The sequence below is a fragment of the Dasypus novemcinctus genome, chromosome 3 (genome assembly GCF_030445035.2).
Source record: "Dasypus novemcinctus isolate mDasNov1 chromosome 3, mDasNov1.1.hap2, whole genome shotgun sequence".
Lineage (NCBI taxonomy): Eukaryota > Metazoa > Chordata > Mammalia > Cingulata > Dasypodidae > Dasypus > Dasypus novemcinctus.
This window is the reverse complement of record NC_080675.1, coordinates 170,050,055-170,071,215: the sequence shown is the minus strand read 5'-3', so window position 1 is coordinate 170,071,215 and position 21,161 is coordinate 170,050,055. Positions and strand designations below refer to the sequence as shown.

Sequence of the window (21,161 nt, the reverse complement as noted above, 5' to 3'; positions counted from 1 at the left end):
AATTTTGGGAACTGGGTCTGTTGAAACCCACTGAGTGTGTTAAAAGACAAATGCCATTTCACCATGGGGACTCTCTTGTGGTCTACTCTTAGAACAGGTGAAGTACAGGCAATTCTGCAATGTCTGAAGTAACTTCAAATACGCTCGCTAACAATACACAATGACATCTTCTAAGCCTAAAAGGCACCAGTAGTAGGAGGTAAAATGCTCTCAATTTGGGCCAAATTATAAGTTGTTAATAAGAAAAGTTGCTATGATAAGCTCTGGTGAAACCTTGGTTTCACAATAACTGAAATCAGAGGAAAGTGTCTGGTAAAGCAACTCCCATTTATATTTTAACCCTTCCACCTAGGGTCTCACTTCAATTCACAATCTGTGTAGCGGGAGGAAGTGGGAATTACTGTATGCAACTCTGAAAGCATAAAACACACATACACTGCAACAGATAAGAGAGATATCCTTTATTGTTTTCTGAGCAGAGGTAGCATTTACTTGCTGTGAGTCCAGGACACAGAGGCCGCTGCAGCCCCAACTCCTGTCCAAGAGCGGCCCAGCCTCACTCCTGGAACATGCCAATCTCGAGTCAAAGGATAAGCAAAGGCTACCCTCTGCTCTCTCCTTGCTGCCTGAGCTGATCTCCAACAAGCCCTCTTCTGGGTGACAGTTCACAGAGTGAGAGGCTTGAGCTGAGGTTCATGTGCAGGCTTCTTTTCCATCACAGTCTCCGAGCCTTCCTGGGCCGGCAGCCATTGTGTGGGATGGGTGTGTTGTCTGTGATTGAGATCACTTCCAGGCCCCCCATGGTCAATCCCTTGATGGCAGACTGGAAGGAGCAGAGAACAGAATGGCCTGATCCCAGGTGTGGAGAGGGGTGGGGGTGGGTTGGGGGACAGGGGGATGAGGGAGTCAAGGAGGCTCGCTGGCTCCAGCACCTACAATCCCAATCCTATTCTCCTCTCACCAAGGTCTTCTACAATGCTGCTTTCCAATCCAGGAACCAAAGCTACCTGTAAACCCTGGCACAGAGTAAGCATCGCCATCTTCCTAGCTTTACCTATGCTGTCTCCTCAGTCTGGAATGTGCTCTCCTCCTCTCGTCCCTGGCTAATACCTTGCTTCTGTGGGGAAGGTCTCTTGACCTCCCTGCTGGCTCAAGACTTCTTGTGTGAGCTCTCATGCACTCTGGGCACATGCTTTAGTGCTGCAACCACTGGTCTACACTGCAGGACCCATCTGTGATGTCTCCAAAGACCATCTTTCCCATCCCAATGCCTGGCACAGAGCAGGTACTCAGTGGGGGTCTGATGAATTGGACTAAGCAGCAATCTGCGTATATAGATTACAGGAACAACACAAAAAGGAAGTTCAAGCCATCACGGAAATACACTACAGGGGCCTTTTCCATTCTCTCCCTTCTCTGTGCTCAAAGCCCATTTCTCTCACTAACTCAAGAAGAAGCACACACACTGAGGAGGATCACGGTCACTTACCAAGCGCCCTGGCCCCAGACCTTTCACCACAACACGGACGTGGGTCACACCCTTCCCTGTAGCTCTCTGGAGAGAAGCAGCAGGTGGTTAGTACCCAGAGAGAGAACCCCTACATCCACATCTCTTGCTGCTGCCACCTGGAGCAGCAGGAAATGGCACCTATATGGACATACATTAACAGGGAGGAGGCAAAGGCAGATGGTCACAGAACTTGAGAAGTCAGAGCATTAAAGCAGACTGGGATCCCTGAGAGTTCACGACAGCACTGCCACCTAATGGAGATTTCTAAATATTGCTCAGATGTTTTCCAGGCGGATAAATGCAGAATTCCAGACCATGAGGGGGATGCCCTGGACGTCAAGGATGAGCCCAAATACCTACTTAAAATGATAAGAGAACGGTGTTCTCTTGCCATTTTTCATCTTCAGTTACAGTTAAAGTTTCCTTTCTTAATTATAAAGGCAATTCCTTATGAGAAGTCTGAAAATACACAGGCCACTCGTAACCCACCATGCAGAAGGCACAGTTAACACTGATACATTTCTTTTTAATTGTAATCTGCCCGCTGTTGTACATTTAGTACATTTCAATTTTTGATCATTGTGAATACATAGTAATGAATGTTTTTGGGCTCTGAGCTTTGTGTGACAGTCAAGGTTTCCCTCAAAAAATACTTTGACATAGTATGAACATTTTTAAGATCTGTACTACAAGACAAAGTGCAGAGGTTTTGGTCCCTGACTGAGCTGGGTTCAGCTGGGCATGGACAGGCTGTGAGGCTCTGAGCAAGTCACAAACTCTCCATTTCAAGCAGCTCCTGGAAACATAGTACCTGAGCTCTTACCGCTCTTAGAATGAACCAAACAAGTGTTTCACATCTAATGCAGTGGCAAGGAAGAGAAAAGAGGAAACTTTTCACGCACACCTCTTCGAACCGCCCCCAATGTCTGGGAATCTAAGCAGGGCCGGCATATACCCCATTGCCTCTGAACGGCTAATTAAAGAGAATCCTTTACAGTGATGACCATGTAGAAAGCGGGACATGCCAGAGTGACCTGGACCGTACACACACTCACCGCAGCTGCAGCTATGCCTGCTGTTTGCGCGGCAACGCCCGTGCCCTTCTTAGCATTCCGGAACCCCTCCGTGCCACAGGAAGCGTGGGAAAGTGGCTGGTTGGTGGCAGAGACAACCTGGATATGTGTGCTGGGAAAGGAAGGGGAGAGAAGTGGGATTTAACAACTGTTCAAGGAAAGAAAAGACAGCGAAACTGTCTTTACCAGCCTGAGTGGGAAAGCAAAAGAAATTCAGTTGCTTTCATATTGAGCTTATCAGGTAAATGTTCTTTGAATTCCTGTGGCATTTCATCCTTGCCATACATTCTAACCTGAGACCACAGTCCTGTGCTGTTCCCTAAACTGCTTCACGGACAGGCTGTGACCAAACCCTGATCCCATCTCCAAGTGGGGGCTGATCTGCAAAGTGGTCACTGTCAGCTTGGCTCCCACTGCCAACACACAGTTGGGAATGCTCTCAGTGCCTGTTTTGAGCCATGCAAGGACACTCATCTCATCAGTGTAAACACATCACTCACTTTTGGCCTTACAAGGCAGAGACCAGAGCAAGTGGCCCAAGTTGAGTCCTTCAAAGGGACAGCATTTGTTTGAAGGTTTACATTCTGGTGAGTTAATAAATCATATATTTTAAAGTCAGCTCTCATCTTACCTACAGATCACCCATCCCCTGTCCCCAGTGCTTAGTACATGGCAATACTGAATAATACTTCCATGATGGGATCATTTGGCCCTAAAATGCACTCTCCAGTTCTTGAGCAGGACCAGGAAAACAAAGGAATCTTATAACTATGATACTTCCAAACTATTTCATATTTGCTTTAAATTGGAATAAACTTTATAAAGGCAGAAGGTGGTTTTCTGAAGCCAGAGTAAGCCTGAGGGATTTCTGCATTAAAACCATCACACAGAACACAGCAGCTGACATCCACCCGACTAGGTATCCAGGGCCAACCTTGACCTCCCTCGTAAAGGGGAAAGACGCCCACCCTAGACCTGCACAGGTGCTTCCCGCTTACTTGTTGTAGGTTGCTTTAATGTGTGCAATTGGGATCTCCTCAAATTTCTTTCCTGCCCACCTCAGAGAGCCCTCCTCTCCTGGAAGTGGAGGGTAAATGCTGCAATTAGAACAAATGTTTTATTTCAAATTGTCCTTGAGAAGAGAATTTAATTCACACTCTCCACCTTTCCTTGTCCCTTCAAGTAAAATCATATCACAATTTTCATGCACTTTATAGGTTACTCTTTTTGTACATTTAAAAATATAGTCATACAGCTATTTCTTGTTTCACCAATTACAGACATTATCTTGACTCCCTACTTTATAGGGAACAAAACAAAATAATTTTAATACTCATAATGTCATTACTATAAAAAAATCCAGTATCCCCTAGAATAAGGATAAGCAGACTTTTTCTTTTTTCTGGAATGGGCCAGAAAGTAAATATTTTAGACTTTGCCAGCCTTATGGATTCTGTTACAACTACTCAACTCCACTACTGAAGTATAAAAATAGCTGTACACAGTTCATGCTTGTACCCCACACAGCCACCTGCAATACAACAAATTCTGTTTTAGAAAACACACCCCTATCTGCCTCCCAGCCCTGCCTGCTTCCCTAAAGGTATTAAAAAACCACAACAATAACACAGAGGCATACAAAACAGAGGCAACAATAACACAGAGTATACAAAATATGCTCTCCTGCCAGGCCTGATCTTTGAGATGATTTAGAACCTCAGCAGGTTGCTGGCTTACCAACCTATAAGCCCAGGTGGAAAGTGGATGAGTCGAGTCTCAGATGACATTCAGATTTAAAATTATCATTCCCCCATTGACAATTTCCCCTATTGGCCTGGGGTCAAAAAACTTAAACCCACTAAAATCTGCACCTAACCAGTATAATGCCTTTTATTTAATATAACAAAGCATTTCAACTAGGAAGGATTTGGGGTTTGAACCATTTAAATGAAGGCACAGAAGAGAACAAGCCTTTAAACCTCCCAGGTCCAATGTATGAAGGAACAAGTAGTTCACCCAAGAAAGCGGAGGGAAAGGAACGACCAAGCTTTCTGCACTGGCCTGCCGCCTCTCCATCCCCATCCTCACACCAGGAAATGGAGACAGAGGCCAGGAAACACTGCACCTCTTCCAGACAGCTGAGGAGGACTGGAAATAGTTGCTCTCTTCTACTGCTGAGGGTCTAAAAAGGAGGGCTGACTGCTGTTCATGCACTTTAAGCATCAGAATTTTCTGAGCTTGGACAAACTGACTGAAACTTGATCCTGACATAAATGTGGCAGATGTCAGAATCTGGAATGGCTAAGCTGTAGTTCTACTTCCAAGTAAAGAAGATTTTGCCTCATGGGGTCTTCAACCCATTTTCTAATTGCTGCTAGAGAAAACTTTTTAAAATGCAACGAATGCAGGAAAATGCAAAGATCATAGCTCCTGGCTCGCTGTCACTTAGCACTACTCCTGCCATAACTGTTGGTGTTACCAGTAAGAGTCGAACCCCTTGGCTGCTGTTTCTTGCCCTCCTTTCCTCTAATGATCCTATGCCCTCTATCCTACCTTACCTACTGACTCTGTGGTCACACCTATCCCTGGTCATTGCCATCACCTGAAAGCCCCTCATAATCTTGCTTTCAAGTAACATACTCTGTGGCCATCACCTTCTGGCACATCCACCCACTCCCTCTACTTCCCTCACTCCAGGTCTCTTCAACCCCATGATTCTACCACCTATTTACTCCCCATCACACCCCTCATAGCCACTTCTCACCTAGAGGAAACTGCAGTCAGTATTAGCATCATGCTCTCGATTCTCTGCCCCTCTTCCTTCACTGTACTCTACTAGGAAACCCTGAACCTGATTAAGGCCAACTCCCCAGCCACTCTGTGCTTGTGCCTGCACAGCTGGCTAGAGAACACAGTCATGCCGACTGGTCTCTAGTGCAGTGTTTCTCAATTCCAGCACCACTGACATTTTGGGCTGGATAATTCTTGGTTGTAGGGGGCTGTCTGTACATTGTGGGGTGTTTAGCAGCACCCCTGGCTTCCACTGATTAGATGCAAGTAGCATCCCCACCCCACTGTGACAACCAAAAAATGTCTGGTCCAGACGTTGCTAAAAGTACTCTGGGGGACAAAACCACCCCTGGTTGAGAACCTCTGCTCTATTTTAATGGCTTTTTTTCCCTATCTGGTTGTGACATTGTCCATGCGGGGGTCTGTGCCTCACCGCAAGCTGTAGGTCTGGGGCACCTTTTTTTTCTTCTTTCTTTTTTATCAGGAGGTCTGGGGGATTGAACCCAGATCCTCCATATGGTAAACAGGAGCTCAATTGCTTGAGCCACAGCTGCTTCTTTAATGACTTCTAATATCAAGTAGGTTCACAGTACTGTCTGGTAATCACACTGCATCTCCCTCATTCATTTATCCTCCCATTCTCCTAGAGAACTATTTTATGCTTTCTTTCTGTCTTCTCAAACCTCTACCTCCTTCCTGCTTTCTCAATGCCAGCTGATGACCTTCACAGAGAAAATAGAAGGAATCAGAATTTCTTCCACTACCAAACATCTGTGCCCACCATTTTTTTGCCTTCTCTCCTCTTACAACTGGTGCTGCCTGTGCTCTGTCGCTCTCAAGGCCATCACTCCAGCAGTTCCCACCCTGACCATCATCATTCTTTCCCCTCTCTACTGCATCGTTCCCACTGGCAAACAGACATGCTTTTATTTCCCATCCTCCAAACAAAACCTCCTCTTGTTAAGCTTCTTCCCTATTTCTTTATTCTCCCTTACAACAAAACCCCTTTAAGGACCTGCCTGTACTTCCGTTCCTCCCTTTCTCTAGTCTTTCTCAGCTCTAATCAGACTTATAGACCCCATCATTCCACCAAAATTGTTTTTGTCAGGGTCACCAACCAATTCTACATTGTTAAATATAATGAGCAATTCTCAGCCAACCTACCAGGCTCATTCGATATAGCTGATCTCTCTCCTCCTTAAAACTATTAAAAATTTCACCTGGCTTTCTTTCTGCTTCTCTGGAGGTTTCTTCCTTGTCTCTTTTGCTAGTTCTCACTCATCTCCTGGATCTCTAAATGTTGGAAATCTTCAGAGTTCAGTCCGTGGACCTCTTCTCTTGATTTACACGTACTGTCTTGATAATCTCATCCAGCCTCATGATATTAAATATCATCTATTTAATGAGGTTTCCCAAATGTATATCTCTAGCCTTGAACTCCATTTCTAATAGCCTACCTTGTATCTCCACTTGGATGTTAATGTTAATTAAGCATCCTGAATTTAACCCAACCAAATCCAAATTCAGAGTCTTCCTTCTCCTCTTTTCTCACATAATCCTTAAATCCCATTGGCTCTAAGTTCACAATGTATTAGTCTGATCGTTTGTACAACATCCACAGCTACCACCCTGGTCTAAGCCACTGTCGTTTCTTGTCTGGATTATTTCAATAATCTTCTGACTGCTTAAGACTTCTCCCAGTTTCTGTCCTTGCTCCTTTAAAGTTTAACACAGCAGCCAAAGGGGCTGTTTTAAGCAACCTATCAACCCTCTACTCCAGGGGTTCTTAACCAGGGGTCACAGATCCATCTTTATTTTCTTTGACCTTTAAATGAAATCTAGCATTTCCTTCACTTAAGAAGGTATGCTGTAAATAAATTACAGTAGTATTCATTTCACCTGACTGGCAAAGGGGTCTGTGGAACAAAAAACGTTAAGAACCACTGCTCTACACAAAACTCCCCAGTGGCTTCCCACCTCACTCAGAGTAGAAGCTGAAGTCCTTACAATTGTGTATGAGGCCCTATGGAATGTGCTGCCTGCTGTGCTCTCTCCGACACCCCCTCCATCTCCTACAGTTTTTGTTTTCCCCTCCCCTTCTACCCCCTCCCCCCAATTGTCTGCTCTCTCTGTCCATTCACTCTGTGTTCTTCTGTGACTGCTTCTATCCTATCCTTATCAGTGGCACGGGGAATCTGTGTTTGTTTCTTTTCTTTTTTTTTTTCTTTGCATCATCTTGCTGCGTCAGCTCTCCATGTGTGCAGCGCCATTCTTGGGCAGGCTGAACTTTCTTTTGCGCTGGGCGGCTCTCCTTACGGAGTGCACTCCTTGCATGTGGGGTTCCCCTACGTGGGTGACACCCGAGTGGCAAGGCACTCCTTGCGCGCATCAGCACTGCGCGTGGGCCAGCTCCACACGGGTCAAGGAGGTCTGGGATTTGAACCGAGGACTTCCCATGTGGTAGGCGGGTGCCTTATCCATTGGGCCAAGTCCGCTTCCCCTCCTACTGTTTTTACCCCTCACTCCACACTGGACTTCTTTCTGTTCCTTATAAACACTAGACAAATGCATATCATCTGCTCTTTTCTGTGTTTTACTTGTTTTCTACCCCTGCTAGATCCTACCCCTGCTAGAATCTAAGTTCTACAAAGGCAGGGCTTTTTGTTTGGTCACTGATGTATTCCCAGTACCTTGAAGAGTGCCTGGTACTGGTGAGTGAATGACTGCAACAGAATCTTGGTTTAAATTCCTTCAGCAGTTCACCACTGTAGGGAACTGTGTGAAAGACAAGGATTCTGATTCCTTCCTGTTTTGCTGGCCTCATCTGCACCAGTGCCCCACTGCTTACTCTGAGAATTACACATAGTTACCAGAAAACATGTTCTTTCAGACCACACACCTTGACCCAGTCTATTAGCTTTGCCTGAAATGACCCCTTTCATCTTGTTCAGGCAAACACCCATTCAATTTCACTCTTAGCTCCTTGCCGTCTTCCCTACAGTTCTGCCTGATTTCCTCAGAAATGAGATACTCATTCTTTCATGTTCCAAATCTCACTTCTTATGTCCACAATACTATTAATCAGATTATGGAATAATCGTTTGCACGTTTGTCTTCCCTGGTAGACTGTGAACTACTTATAGCCAGGAATGATCTTTCCTATTTGTAATCCTAGTGCCTGGCACATAGTAGGTTCTCAGTGTTTGTTAAATAAATGTAAAATACGGCTAGCACATAGAGGTGGTGGTAGTGGTGGGCGGTAAAGTGCTAGTCCCAAGGGTTGAGCACAAAAAGCCACCCTAGACTTTGCATCAACTCTAAGAATTCCACAATAATCTGTTCCAAAGTCTAGCCAAGCTCCACCCCAATCCACCCCAACTCTGTGTCCGAGGTAGGGAAGGCTGTTAGTCTGCCATAATTTTCAACCTAGAAGGAAGGAAAGCTGATACTTATTACAATACACATCCGACATACACTCATTTATTCAACAAATGTTCATTGTGAACCTATTTTATCCCAGGGCGCATCTCATTTAATTCTCACAATAACCTCGTTCGCTATTATCCCCACTTTCAACTGCGGCTCAGATGTTAAGCATATAAGGTCAAATGATGGCAGGTGGCCGGGTTGGGAATTCACCTGTTCTCCTGTCTCAGGAGGGAGGCGGGTCAGAGTCACAGGGTGCTGGTCTCCCAAGTGTTAGCTAAGCGGTCATTACCTGAAGCTACTGCGATTCGGAGCCACCGGCTCCTTTTCAACTTCCTGCTTCGCCGCCGCGTCCTGCAGCTGCTGTGTACCGGTGTGGACAGTCTGGGCCGGAACCCTGCGAAGAAACAGCGCTCGGGGAGGTGGCCTAAGGCCGCCGGTGTCCAGGTGGCTCACGACAAGGGCAGGAGCATAGTCTTGGGAGTGGTTGCAGGCTCGGAAGGGCAATCATTCTTACCTGATAGTTCGTGGGCAAACCCATGATCTTAAAAGACAAGAGCCTGCCTTCCTCACGGCCTGCATGTCAGGAACTGACCCCAGCCGGCTCCCGTCTGGGGGCCAGCATAGATGTAGGGTAGCCAGCACCATAGTGCCTGTGGAGGAGGGGACAGAGTAAAAAATTATCTGACCTCTCCATAAAAAACCACTTAGAGATACTTATTCCCACTTAATTGATATAAAAACTTTCTTTTGAGTTTCGTCTTAGAATTTTTGCCTTTTAAAAAATGTCGTTAACATGATAAAATCTTCGTCCGCCCCTCCATGTTATAATGGTTTGTTCTAATAGCTATGGAGACTGACCGCCCCTCCCTTTCATCCCGCTCCCGCGCTGCCTTGTGGGAACGTGGGGTTGGCCGAGAATCCGGCTGGGAGCCGCGGTATGTTGTGGGAAGGATAGGAAAATGGCGGTGCCCACAAGGAGGGCTCTTTTAAGGGTGGTGCGGGGCTGTCGGCTGTTCAAGGAGTACTCGGCTGATTCCCTGGGTTCACGCAGCCTGGCCTTCGCGGCCGCACCATCGAGCAGCGGGTCCCCTTGGCGTCTGTGGGGCGCGCTGTGCCTGCAGCGGACACCGCTAGTCTCGAAGCCGCTGACCCCGTTGCAGGAGGATGTGGCGGCACTGCTGCAGCAGGTAGGATTCAGGTGCAGGCGGGGGCTTCAGGGGACAGGGGGAAACAGTAAAACGCGCGGGCCAGGGTTCGAGTCTACCTTCAGCACCGACTAGTCTCTGTGCTCTCGGGCAAGTTTTTTCCTTTCTCCGGAGTCAGTAATTTTATCTGTAGAATAGGGGTAATGGTACCTGTTAGAGGAAAAATGGCACTCGCTGGCACGCGGAGACTGAGGATTGCAGGCAGGCAGAAGTTTATTGGGAAGCTCTTCCAGCGAAGAGGGTCTGAAGATTAGACTTCAGCCCCCCACTAGCATGGTGGAGGTCTGAAGAGAGACTTCAGTCAGCTTGTGGAAGGTGCAGATGTGAATTTATACAGTACATCAATAGACGGGAAAACGTTAGTTGGAGGGGAGGGGGTTAGAGTCTGAGTATAGCCTCTGGTTAACAAGGGGCTGTAAAAGTGAGTTCTTCTTGTGCATGGCTTGGGGGTGGTGGGTTTGGAGGTAGGGTATTCTTGGAATGCAGGGGTCTGGAAGGAATGGAGTCACAGCCTTATGTCCTGTTAATCATTGCAACCCTTGTAAGAGGGAAACTGTAACACTAACATTGCTAACGTTTTGGTAAATGTAACTCAAGTTCCTGAATGAATTGGTGTGGTAAATAATAGTCGTTCAACACAATGTAGTTTCCTTATTGTTTTTCTCTGTTGTCACCTTGGGCAACTCCTTGAAGATGATCTTTTCCTTTTTCATTCAACATACTAGGGGATGCAATGGTTAACAAACGGACCCTTTTCTTATAGGGATCTGGAGAGGAGAAAGTCTTTGTGATGGGATGAGTGATAGGAAAAAGGGAGTACACAATGTAGTGGGCACATTATATAAGACGTCTTTGATAAAGCTTACCTTACTTCGCCTCACCAGACTATTTGTGTGAGGAGCAAGTGAGGAATCCTGGGGAAAAAACTGGCTGCAGTGGCTGTGAGGGTCTTCAGTTCTCATAGACAGTGTTTGAAGGGTGTTATGTTTCCCCAAGATCTGAGATGCTTTTGTTTTGGTTACTGAGCAGTAGATTTCTCTTCTATGCTTTTTACTTGGTCTATTCATTCACTTATTCACTTACTCTACAAATATTCATTGAGTACCTACCACATATCAGACGCTAAGTGCTAGGAATGCAGTGGTGAATAAGACAGACATAATTCTGGTTCTCAGGAAACTTCAGTCTACTGAAAGTGGCTACTCAATAACCAGGTTACATAATTGCAGACTCTTGTAAGTGTTGTAAAGGAAAATACACTGGAAGAGTATTTTTTTTTTTTTTTGGTAGAAAAATATTTATAGAATTATAGGGCATGGTTTGAATGATTTTTTTTTTTATTGACTTTGTAATAATATTACATCAAAAATATATATGTGAGGTCCCATTCAACCCCGCTCCCCCACCCCCCCTCTCCCCCCCCAACAACACTCGTTCCCATCATCATGACACATCCATTGGATTTGGTAAGTACATCTTTGGGCACCTCTGCACCTCATAGTCAATGGTCCACATCATGGCCCATACTCTCCCCCATTCCATCCAGTGGGCCCTGTGAGGATTTACAATGTCCGGTAATTGCCTCTGAAGCACCATCCAGGGCAGCTCCATGTCCCAAAGACACCTCCACCTCTCATCTCTTCCTGCCTTTCCCCATACCCATCGTCAACCATGTCCACTTTTCTCAATCCAATACCACCTTTTCTATGTGGACATTGGATTGGTTGTGTCCATTGCACCTCTATGTCAAGAGGAGGCTCAAATTCCACATGGATGCTGGATGCAATCCTCCCATTTTCAGTTGTAATCACTCTAGGCTCCATGGTGTGGTGATTGTCCTTCTTCAACTCCATCTTAGCTGAGTGTGGTAAGTCCAATAAATCAGATTGTAGGTGCTGGAGTCTGTTGAGCTTCAGGACCTGGCTATCACATTGTCAGTCCAGAGATTCAAATCCCCTAAATATATCTTAAATCCCAACGTTAACTGCACCTCCAGCACATTAGCATGAAAGTCTTATGAAGGGAGATCCCATCTGAGTCCAGATTCATCACACATAAACACCATTTCCAAAGAGGGGCCATCTGCCCTGGTAGTTAACCCCATCGGCCATGGCCATAACTCTCATGGGTCTCTTTAGCCTTCAAAGGAACCAATATCTGGGGGTTGTATCTGCTTTATCTGTCTCTCTGACTCTGCTCAGTTGTGCATGAGGGCAATCCTTCTGCCAGCCTCCAGACTCTTTTTTAGAAACTCGTAGCCATATAAACTCATTTCACTGGAAGAGTATTTAACTGGGAAACCTAATTTTGATTTTGTGGGAGGTGTCAAGGAATATCTCTCCAAGAAATTGATATTTAAATTGAGATCTGAAGGATGTGTAGAAATCTAGAAGAATGTGAGGAAAAACATTCTAAGAAGGAACAGCATCTGTAAAGTCCATGAGGGAGGAAAGTCCTTGGCAAGTGAGATTCTGATTAAAGACTGACGTGGCTGGAGCCTGGCAAAGGCAATGACTGGCTCTATTCTTTGTAGCAGGCTTGATCCGCAATCTCGTTCTGCCATTTTGACAAATGTAACTCAAGCCCGAAGAGCAGGTGACCATTTTTTCTTTGCTGTTTTCTCTCTGTGGTGTTTTGATTATATGTCTGGTTATGTTGGGTGGGAAACTTCTAAGCCTTTTGAGTGTGCTATAACTTTTATTTTTTCTGATTTTTTTGTTGTTGTTGTTGTTGTCCTTTTAATTTTTCCAGATTGAGGTAGAGAAAAGTCTATATTCAGACCATGAGCTTCGTGCTTTGGATGAAGCCCAACGACTGGCAAGGAAGAAAGCTGACCTCTATGATGACAGTGATGAACAGGAAGTATTGTTGGTGCAGGATTTGGAAGATATGTGGGAGCAGAAATATCTACAGTTTGAACCTGGAGCTCGCATAACAGGTTTGTGAACCTTTTCAGGCTGGTAAGAGGGAAGGGAAAGACAGGTGTTCTGGTTCCCAAATGAAGGACAGTTGGTCCCTTCTTTGTGTTTTAAATAACAAATATTTTCAAATGATAGAACTTCTTTCACTTGGAGGGAAAGAAGTTCCTTACATCTACCTAATATATTCTTTTAAAGGCCCATGTTATTTATTTTTTTAGTTTTAAAGAGTTTTATTCATCCACTGATCCAGTATTTACAGGGCCAGAAAGGTTAGGTTATGCTCAACCCAGAGAGAAGCAGCTGCCATACCTGCTGACCTCGCTCCCTAATCACTAGATGCAGGTCAGGTGCTTGCTTGGATTACCTTCAAAACCATCTGGCAGAGGCCATGGAGCTGTTTGGGGCCTGTGCTCCAGAGGGAGTGCTGGACCTCAGCACTCAGCATCAGACCTTCTGGAGATATAGGGGCATCAGACCCTCTATGGGTATAGGGGCTCCAAATGGTTGTCTCAATTCTCATCTGTCCCCCACCCTGAGTGCCCTGCAGAGACTAAGGACGCTGGTGTGGTAGGGAGAACTGAGTTGTGCCAGCTTCCTGCCAGCAGCCCTGTCTCTGCTATCTCTAATAAGAGGAAGACATGATAATCCTGAGGGCTTGGACAGAGGCTCTTCTGAGCCCCCAGGTAGGGCTCCCAGATATCAGAAGCCCACAGCAGTCCCATAACCACAGCCACAACAGTGAAAACAAAGCAACCTTAGCCCTGCTGCAACAATTCTCTCTGTTCAAGGCAGGGGACTCCAGCAGGCTGCTTATCTCATCCCCTCTGGGATACCCCAATACCAATCCAGCTCAACAACTGGGTCCCTGAGTTTGGAGCTCTCCCAGGAGGAATGAAGAGAGTAGGCTGGTGGTTGGGGCTAGAGTAGTGGTGCTCAATACCCACCCAGGGCCCTAGCTGGAAATGGGAGGTGAAAGTGTTAGGATAACCTTTCCTCTCTCAAAGTTTATGAATGTTCTCTGAGTTTAACTCCTAATTTGGAACTGAGGTGGGGAGGGGAATTAAGCCATTTCCCACTCATTTCCTGTGTTTTACTGAAGTCTGTCCTAAAGCAGAGCTTGAGTTCTCTTACCTGTGTTTCACAGATGAAGACTGGAGAACAGAGAAAATGGGGGCTGGTCAAGTCAGCAACAGTGTCAAAATCAACACGGTAGTAGTGCTCTATTAGCAAGGACATTGCCTCTTTTCCAAAGGCACAAAGTATGTTTTTTGCTCTTTTAAGGAAAAGTTCAGCTCTTGGTTTCCAATTCCTTTAATTTCTTCAAGATTGTGAAGTGAAACCCCCGAAGAGGTCAGGATTAGAGAGATGGGCCAGGGTTGTAATTTGATTATAATCTCTTTGAGGGTAAGGGCTGTGCCTCTACCATGAAGGAAGACTGTCAAACGCTAAGCTCCTTGATTCTGACAGACCACAGTCTTTTTGCCTCCCCTTACCCTGCTTTCTTCGTAGAAGCCGATGCGAAGAATGACCGAACCTCATTGCATCGGAAGCTAGACAGGAATCTTGTCCTGTTGGTTAAAGAGAAGCTTGGAGACCAGGATGTCTGGGTGCTGCCTCAGGCAGAGTGGCAGCCCGGGGAGACACTCCGAGGAACAGCTGAGCGAACTCTGGCCACACTCTCAGGTGAGTTCTCTGCCTCCTTCTGTACCTACAAGACTCACTTCTGACCACAGTCAGAGAATGGATTTAAGGGGTGGGGGTGGGGGGTCGGGTGGGGGCAGGGGAGGAATTTAATGTGAATTTTGATGGTTATAAAAATTTCAACTATGAAAATCCAAGAAAGGCTTTTCCTTAGGCCAGATGAGAGTCTGTCCCACTCAGATTTTTAAATTTAATACATTCAAAATTGATGTTTTTACCATTTTCTTAGCCTCCTCCTCTTTTTATCTTTCCAACTGTGCTTATTAGTTCCACTATTTATCCGTTCACCCGACTGGAAGCATCAGAGTTACATTTGATCTCATCCTGACAACCCTAGTCCTTGTGTCCTATCTTGTTAAATGCTCTCCACTTTATTCCCACAGCTTTAGCAGTAGTCCCCTCTACTACTCGCTAAGCCAGGGTTTCTCTACCTCAGCAATATTGACATTTGGGGCTGAATTGGGGGGCTGTCCTGAGCATGTCAATATCCTTAGCCTCTTGCCACACTGGATGCGAGTAGCCCTCTGTCCAACCCCCCAAATTGTGACAACCAAAAATATTTCCACCTGGGTGGCAAGATTGCAGTAGTTAAGAACCACTGCACTGGACTGTTGAAGTAGATGCCTGATGAGTTCTCCTTGTCATTGTGTCATATCCTTCAGTGCTGACAGAATGAGCTTCCTAAAACACAATCCCTTGTTACTTCTCTGCATAAAATTTTTGAAAGGCTTCCCACAAGAATTTTTCAAGTATGACCTCCGAATCCTTTTTGCTATGGCCTGATCTCATCAGTCCTGTCTTGCTGCTAATGAATGTATATCCTAAGTTCTGTCCTAGCAAATCTTTTTCATTCCTTGAGAGTTCTTTTTTGCATCTCTGCTCTAGGGCACTCTGGTCCCTGACTGGAACGCTTTACTCCTCAGTGGTCCTACTACTCAGTTTTTTTTTAAACAAATCAATTTTACTGATATGTATTAATAAAGCATACAGTTCATTTAAAGTGTATAATCAGTGGTATTTGTTACAATCACATAGTTGTGCAGTCATTACTTCAGTCATTATTAGTGTATTTTCATTATTTTGGCAGTAATAAAAACAGACAACAGACATAAAATTCTTCATCTCTCTATGCATCTCCTACTGTACATAGCCGCTATTTCTGACTCTTCTTGCACAATTATTTTTTTATTAAGCATTTTTGTTGTGATATATTCACATACCATATGATCTACCCAAAGTGTGTTATCAGTGGCTTTTAGTATACTCACAATATTGTGCGTTCATCACCACAAAAAATTTTAGAACAACTTCATTACTCCAAAAAGAAAAACTCTGCACCCCTTAGCAGTCCTTCCTCACCCCTACGTAACCTAACCATTAATCTAATTTCATCTTTATAAATTGACTTATATTTACATTTTATATAAATGAAATCATACAATATGTAGTACTTTATATCTAGTTTTTTTCACTTATGTGTTTTTTGGTTTGATACTAACATTTGTAGTATTAACATTTGTTCAGTTTCAAAGAAAGATGGTCATATATATGCAATTCTACCCATATTCATATTTCACATGTGGTTTTACTGTGTTATACAGTCCCATGTTACATTTTTTAGTTTTCCTTTTAGTAATATACATGACCTTAGACTTTCCCTTTAAACCACTTTCTTTTTTTTTTTTTTGTGAATAACAGTATTTATTTATTTATTTTTAATTGACTTTGTAATAATATTACATTAAAAATATATATGTGAGGTCCCATTCAACCCCACCCCCCCACCCCCCCTCTCCCCCCCCAACAACATAAACCACTTTCATACCCACAAAATAGTACTGCCAGTTACAGAGGTTATGTTGGGCTTTCACCTTTTCTATTCATTTCCAAAGGTTAACACACATCCTTTTTACCAATTCTGTACTAGTTAACCCTTAGTTTTCCATTTTCTAACCTCGTTCTATTTTATGGTGACCCATATTCAAGTTATTAGCACCATGAGATGACACAATATGCTTAGTTCATAGCTGACTGCTCAGTTTTTAAGACACGCTTATATGTTACCCTTATGTGGGTCCTTCCCTGAACCCCCGTGTAGTGAGAATTGTTCCTCCCACTAGGCTCCCCTAGCACTTTATGTGTGCCCTTATTCACTTTGTTCCACAAATGTTTATACTCTGTTTTGCCATTTGCTGGGTGCTTTCCAGGCATTACAGCTACAGTGATGCCTAGGACATTGCTCCTGTTTTCTAGGGGAGAGCACCCCTTACACTTACTCCATTTCACTGTAAATCTCCCAGCCAGAATGTTCAGTCCCTTGAAGGTATGGACAATTTTTATTCTATTTGTGATCCTCGCTCCTGGCAAAGTACTTAAAAAGGTGCTTGCTGCGTGTTGAGTAATGGATTGGGTGGTATAGGTGTGGTCACTTTACTGTGCCTGCCACGGTCATAAGTACCTGCTAACAAAACCTCATGAGTCAGCATGTGCTCCTTTGGTCCTTTCACTTGAGGGGCCTCTGGATTGCAGTAGAGGTAGCGAGACAGAATGGAGTGTGTGGAGGCTAGCAGCCAGGTTTCTTGCCAGGATCATATGTTGTTCATAAGCTCATCTCCCCTCACGTCAAACAGTTGTGACTGATGCTTGCTCAGCTGCCCCTCCTCTGTGCCATGTGAACCCTTTCACCTCGGCACTACACATCCACCCTTTTAGCGCTCCCATTAAAATAAATAAATGTAAGAGAAAATATATAAAAGATGTTAAAACGATTTGCTTACATATAATAAATGCAAATGAAATACATTGACTTATTGGCTTGTTTTATTAAAATGGCAAGTAATATAGCCTTGTTGCAAAAAATAACCTCAAAAAATGTAAAAGTATGTGAAAGGGCACTCCTTTCCTCACCTCTGCCACCACACTTGCCAAGTGTTTCTGCGGAGTGGAATTCCTAGAGGTGGAATTAATGGTCAAAGGTGTATACACATTGAGGTTTTTGATAGGTACTACCCAGTTGTCCTCCAGAATATATAGAACAATTTACATTTCAGGAGCAGCGTATGGGAATGCCTGTTTGCCTACACCTCGCCAACACATGAAATGATGGTCTCTTTTTAATTTTTGCACTGTCTGGTCAGTTAAAAAAAATGATCTCTTTTGGATTAGCATTTTCCTGATTGCTCATACATCTTTCATATGTTTATTAGCTATTTGTATTTCTTTCATGAACTGCCTCTTTAGATTCTTTGTTCATATTTTAGTTGGGCTATTTTTTTGTTTTATTTTTGAGGGAGTTCTTAGTATTTTTGAACCTATTTCTTTTCAGATTATGGAAAAGTCGTACATATATATTGAATTAAGCTTGGAAATCCAGATAAGTATTAAGAAACATACCAGTGTAATTTTACCACCCACAGATGCCCACCTCCCATAGTTTGTATTGTAGGTGAGCCATATCATATATAAATTCTTCTAATGTTAATAATTTTTTTTCTGTATTGAAAGAAACAGTTCTGATATATGGTGCAAAAATATCAAGTATTTAATAAATGTAATATGGAATAAGAACTAGTTTTCCCTCCTCAGATGGAATCACCGTAACAATTGTTTGCGTATCCTTTCAGAAATCTTCTATGCATATGCAGACATACATATCTCTCTTACACTATTTTTTTTAACACCAGCATACTACTTCGTAACATATATGCACTGTGATTTGTTATCCAGTCTGTTGCTTCTACAAATAAAGCTTCAGTGAACACTCTTGGACACTTACCTTTACTCACATGGGCACATAAATAAATCTGGAAGAAGTTCTAGAAGTGGAGTTGCTAAGTCAAAGGGCGTATCCAGTTCGCATTGATAGCTCTTAGCATACACCTTCACAATGTATACAGGAGCACCAGTTCTTCCTTTATTCCTCACAAGCAGGGTACAGCTAAAACTTTTTGAACTGTATTATTCTGATAGAAGAAAAATGGCCTGTTTTTGTTGTTTAATTTGTATTTCTATAATTATTAACAAGGCAGTATTTTTTAGTGTGTTTATAAGCCATTACTTTTCATATGACTTTAATGTTCATATGCTTGGTTCATTCTTTTTGGTTTGTTAGTTTTTCCTCTTAGATTTCTGAGGGCTTCTTAAACCTTAAGATAGCCCTTTGCTACATGTACTAAAATATTTTTCCTGGTTTGTCATTTTGTCTTTGACTTATTTCATGCTTCATTTTACCTTGCAGAAAGATTGAATTTTTTGAATTTGTTGCCTCAGAAAGGCCTTCTCTCAAAAATGATGCAGAGTGTGCCCTTTCTTTTTCTATTATTCTTAAGTTTCTTTTATTTAATAAAAATTTTTTTAAAATGCAGAAAATATCTAATACCCATGAAATCACCATCCAGAATGAACAAACCTTTTATAGAAATCTTAAATTTCTGTTCTTAAATCTTTGATCCACATAGTATCAGTTTTGATGAGAAGAATGAGATGGAGATCCAGCTTTACTTTTCGCATGTAGCTAGCCAGTTCTCCAAATGCCATTTGTTAATTAATTCATCCTTTTTCCATTCCTTTGTTAGAGGTTGCAAATATTGTCTCCCAATCTCTGTGTTTTAACTTTGTTTATGATGTTTTTACCCTACAGAAGTTTAACGTAGACAAATCTAGGGTCCTTCTTATGCTTTCCATGTGACACCCCTTTAAAATGATTGATGACCTTTGCTTTGTAGATACCAGTGTCCCAGTTCTTTGTCAACATATGGTGAGACAGCTGCATCTAGAATCTAGGTGCTTTGGCTCCCGGATTGGTGTTATTTTACCTGCATAGCTAAATTCCAGTCTAAAATCAGTGAATCTGGGCTCCATGTTTCAGGAAGCATTGGATTGAGAGGGGAGGAGGCTCTTTTCTGAAATGATGCTTTTCCTCCCTCAGCAATTTCTTTTGCCTCACGGGGCAGGAAGCGGCTCTTACATAGAACTTACATGACTTAGGGTCCCATAGTAAGAAAGTGGATTCTCTCCTTCTGTTTTTTTTCTTTTCCTTAGAAAACAACATGGAAGCCAAGTTCCTAGGAAATGCACCTTGTGGCCACTACAAATTCAAGTTCCCCCAGTCAATGCGGAAGGATAATAGCCTCGGGGCAAAAATATTCTTCTTCAAAGCACTGCTGCTAACTGGGGACTTTGCCCAGGCCAGGAAGAAGGGCCATCATGTGTGGGTCAGTAAGGAGGAGCTGGGTGACTATTTGAAACCAGATTACCTGGCCCAGGTTAGGAGATTTCTCTTGAACCTCTGATGGACTGAGTTGCCTTTGGACAATGCAAGACAAGTCTAGGATTGGGGCCTCAAGGACATTGGTGTGGTTGTCCCATCTTTGCAGTGAGTATCAAGCAGCAAACTGAACTCTGAGAAATAAATGAGTTAATCATCATGTTGGCTTCAGTGATTTGCCCTTGGAGGACTACGGGGCTTCTTCCAGTGATGAGAGAGCATCTCTTGGGGTGCCTTTCTGTTTTCCCAGCTGATAATTGAGTACTGTATTACTTTACAGGGACTCACTGGCTTACTGGGCCCAGGGAAGAGAACAGAAGGAAATGATTCAAACTTCTAAAAGCCTTGAGTTCTGCAGAAGATTCTAGGCCCATAAGTTAAAAAACCAGTTCTATATAGCTTCTTAGTCATTTGCCATTTTGTTTTTCCTTCCTTTTCCACTTGATATGAAGGTGTTTTAATCCCACCTAGGATATAATACTCCTTCCATCCTTACTCCTTCCTTTCCTTCCTCTTCTAGCTGTTTTGAGATAATCATGTGAAATAAGCAAGTCTGTTTTACAATTGGAGGAATGATGGCCTGGTTGTGATTTGGCTCAGAGTAATATGGCAAGTCTCTGGTGGTGCTAGAGGAGAATCCCAGTCCCTTGTCCCTGGTTGGGGCTCCTGGCCCTGCAGTGTGTTGCTTGAGTGGCCACTAGTCCCTGGTGCCTGGCACGTGGAAGGCACTCAACAAACATTTTCTGAATGAATGGAAGAGAATGAGGATCTCAGGTGTAACTCTCTGCCCAGAATAGAGGTTCTGGTAGTAAGGTTGCAGTCCTGGATCCGATCAAACTTTTCCTGGTTTCCTCTGAGACAGTATTCTTGGTTAAACAGATTGGCCTGCGTGATGTTAGCTTGTGCAGTGGACTTTCTGTCTCTGAATCCGATGTAGCCTCATATTTTTACCTGTGGCCAGGGAAATTGTTTTCTGCAACCAAAATTGAGGTGCCGTGCTCAATTATTCCCTTCCTTGCCCTGGACTTCTTCATGTGCTCTCCTTCTTCCTTCCTGAGGACAACTCTCCCCTAGCTGAGGCTCACAGTTTGCATGGGCTGTAGAAGAGCGTAAGGGCAGTATAGGCCCAGGAATGTTCTCTCTCTCTCTGGGTTTTTGAGTGAGTTTTGTATGTGAACTGTAGTACATATTCTTAGGGCCTCAGGGACCTCTAACAAAGAAGGGAAGAAATCACCAGGGTGCTTTCATGATCATTCAAGATGGTCC

General features: G+C 43.8%; 2 protein-coding genes across 3 annotated transcripts; one reads left to right on the top strand and one right to left on the bottom strand.

Moving 5' to 3' along the window:
- Positions 1-446: 446 nt before the first annotated feature.
- MRPS11 (mitochondrial ribosomal protein S11) lies at positions 447-9,462 on the bottom strand. 2 transcript variants are annotated; one of them, XM_058294657.1, is made up of 6 exons: positions 9,317-9,462; positions 9,092-9,196; positions 3,582-3,680; positions 2,566-2,695; positions 1,490-1,555; positions 447-823 (listed from the first exon to the last, which is right to left on the bottom strand). In XM_058294657.1, exons 1-6 carry the CDS (start codon positions 9,445-9,447, stop codon positions 716-718), a joined length of 639 nt encoding a protein of 212 aa, XP_058150640.1. In that variant the 5' UTR covers positions 9,448-9,462; the 3' UTR covers positions 447-715. The 2 variants fall into 2 exon arrangements, with proteins under 2 accessions (XP_058150640.1, XP_058150642.1); XM_058294659.1 differs by lacking the exon at positions 9,092-9,196.
- Positions 9,463-9,685: 223 nt separating this feature from the next.
- Positions 9,686-20,055, top strand: MRPL46 (mitochondrial ribosomal protein L46). The gene is made up of 4 exons (XM_004481075.5): positions 9,686-9,989; positions 12,759-12,945; positions 14,438-14,611; positions 19,670-20,055. Exons 1-4 carry the CDS (start codon positions 9,762-9,764, stop codon positions 19,918-19,920), a joined length of 840 nt encoding a protein of 279 aa, XP_004481132.2. The 5' UTR covers positions 9,686-9,761; the 3' UTR covers positions 19,921-20,055.
- Positions 20,056-21,161: the final 1,106 nt, after the last annotated feature.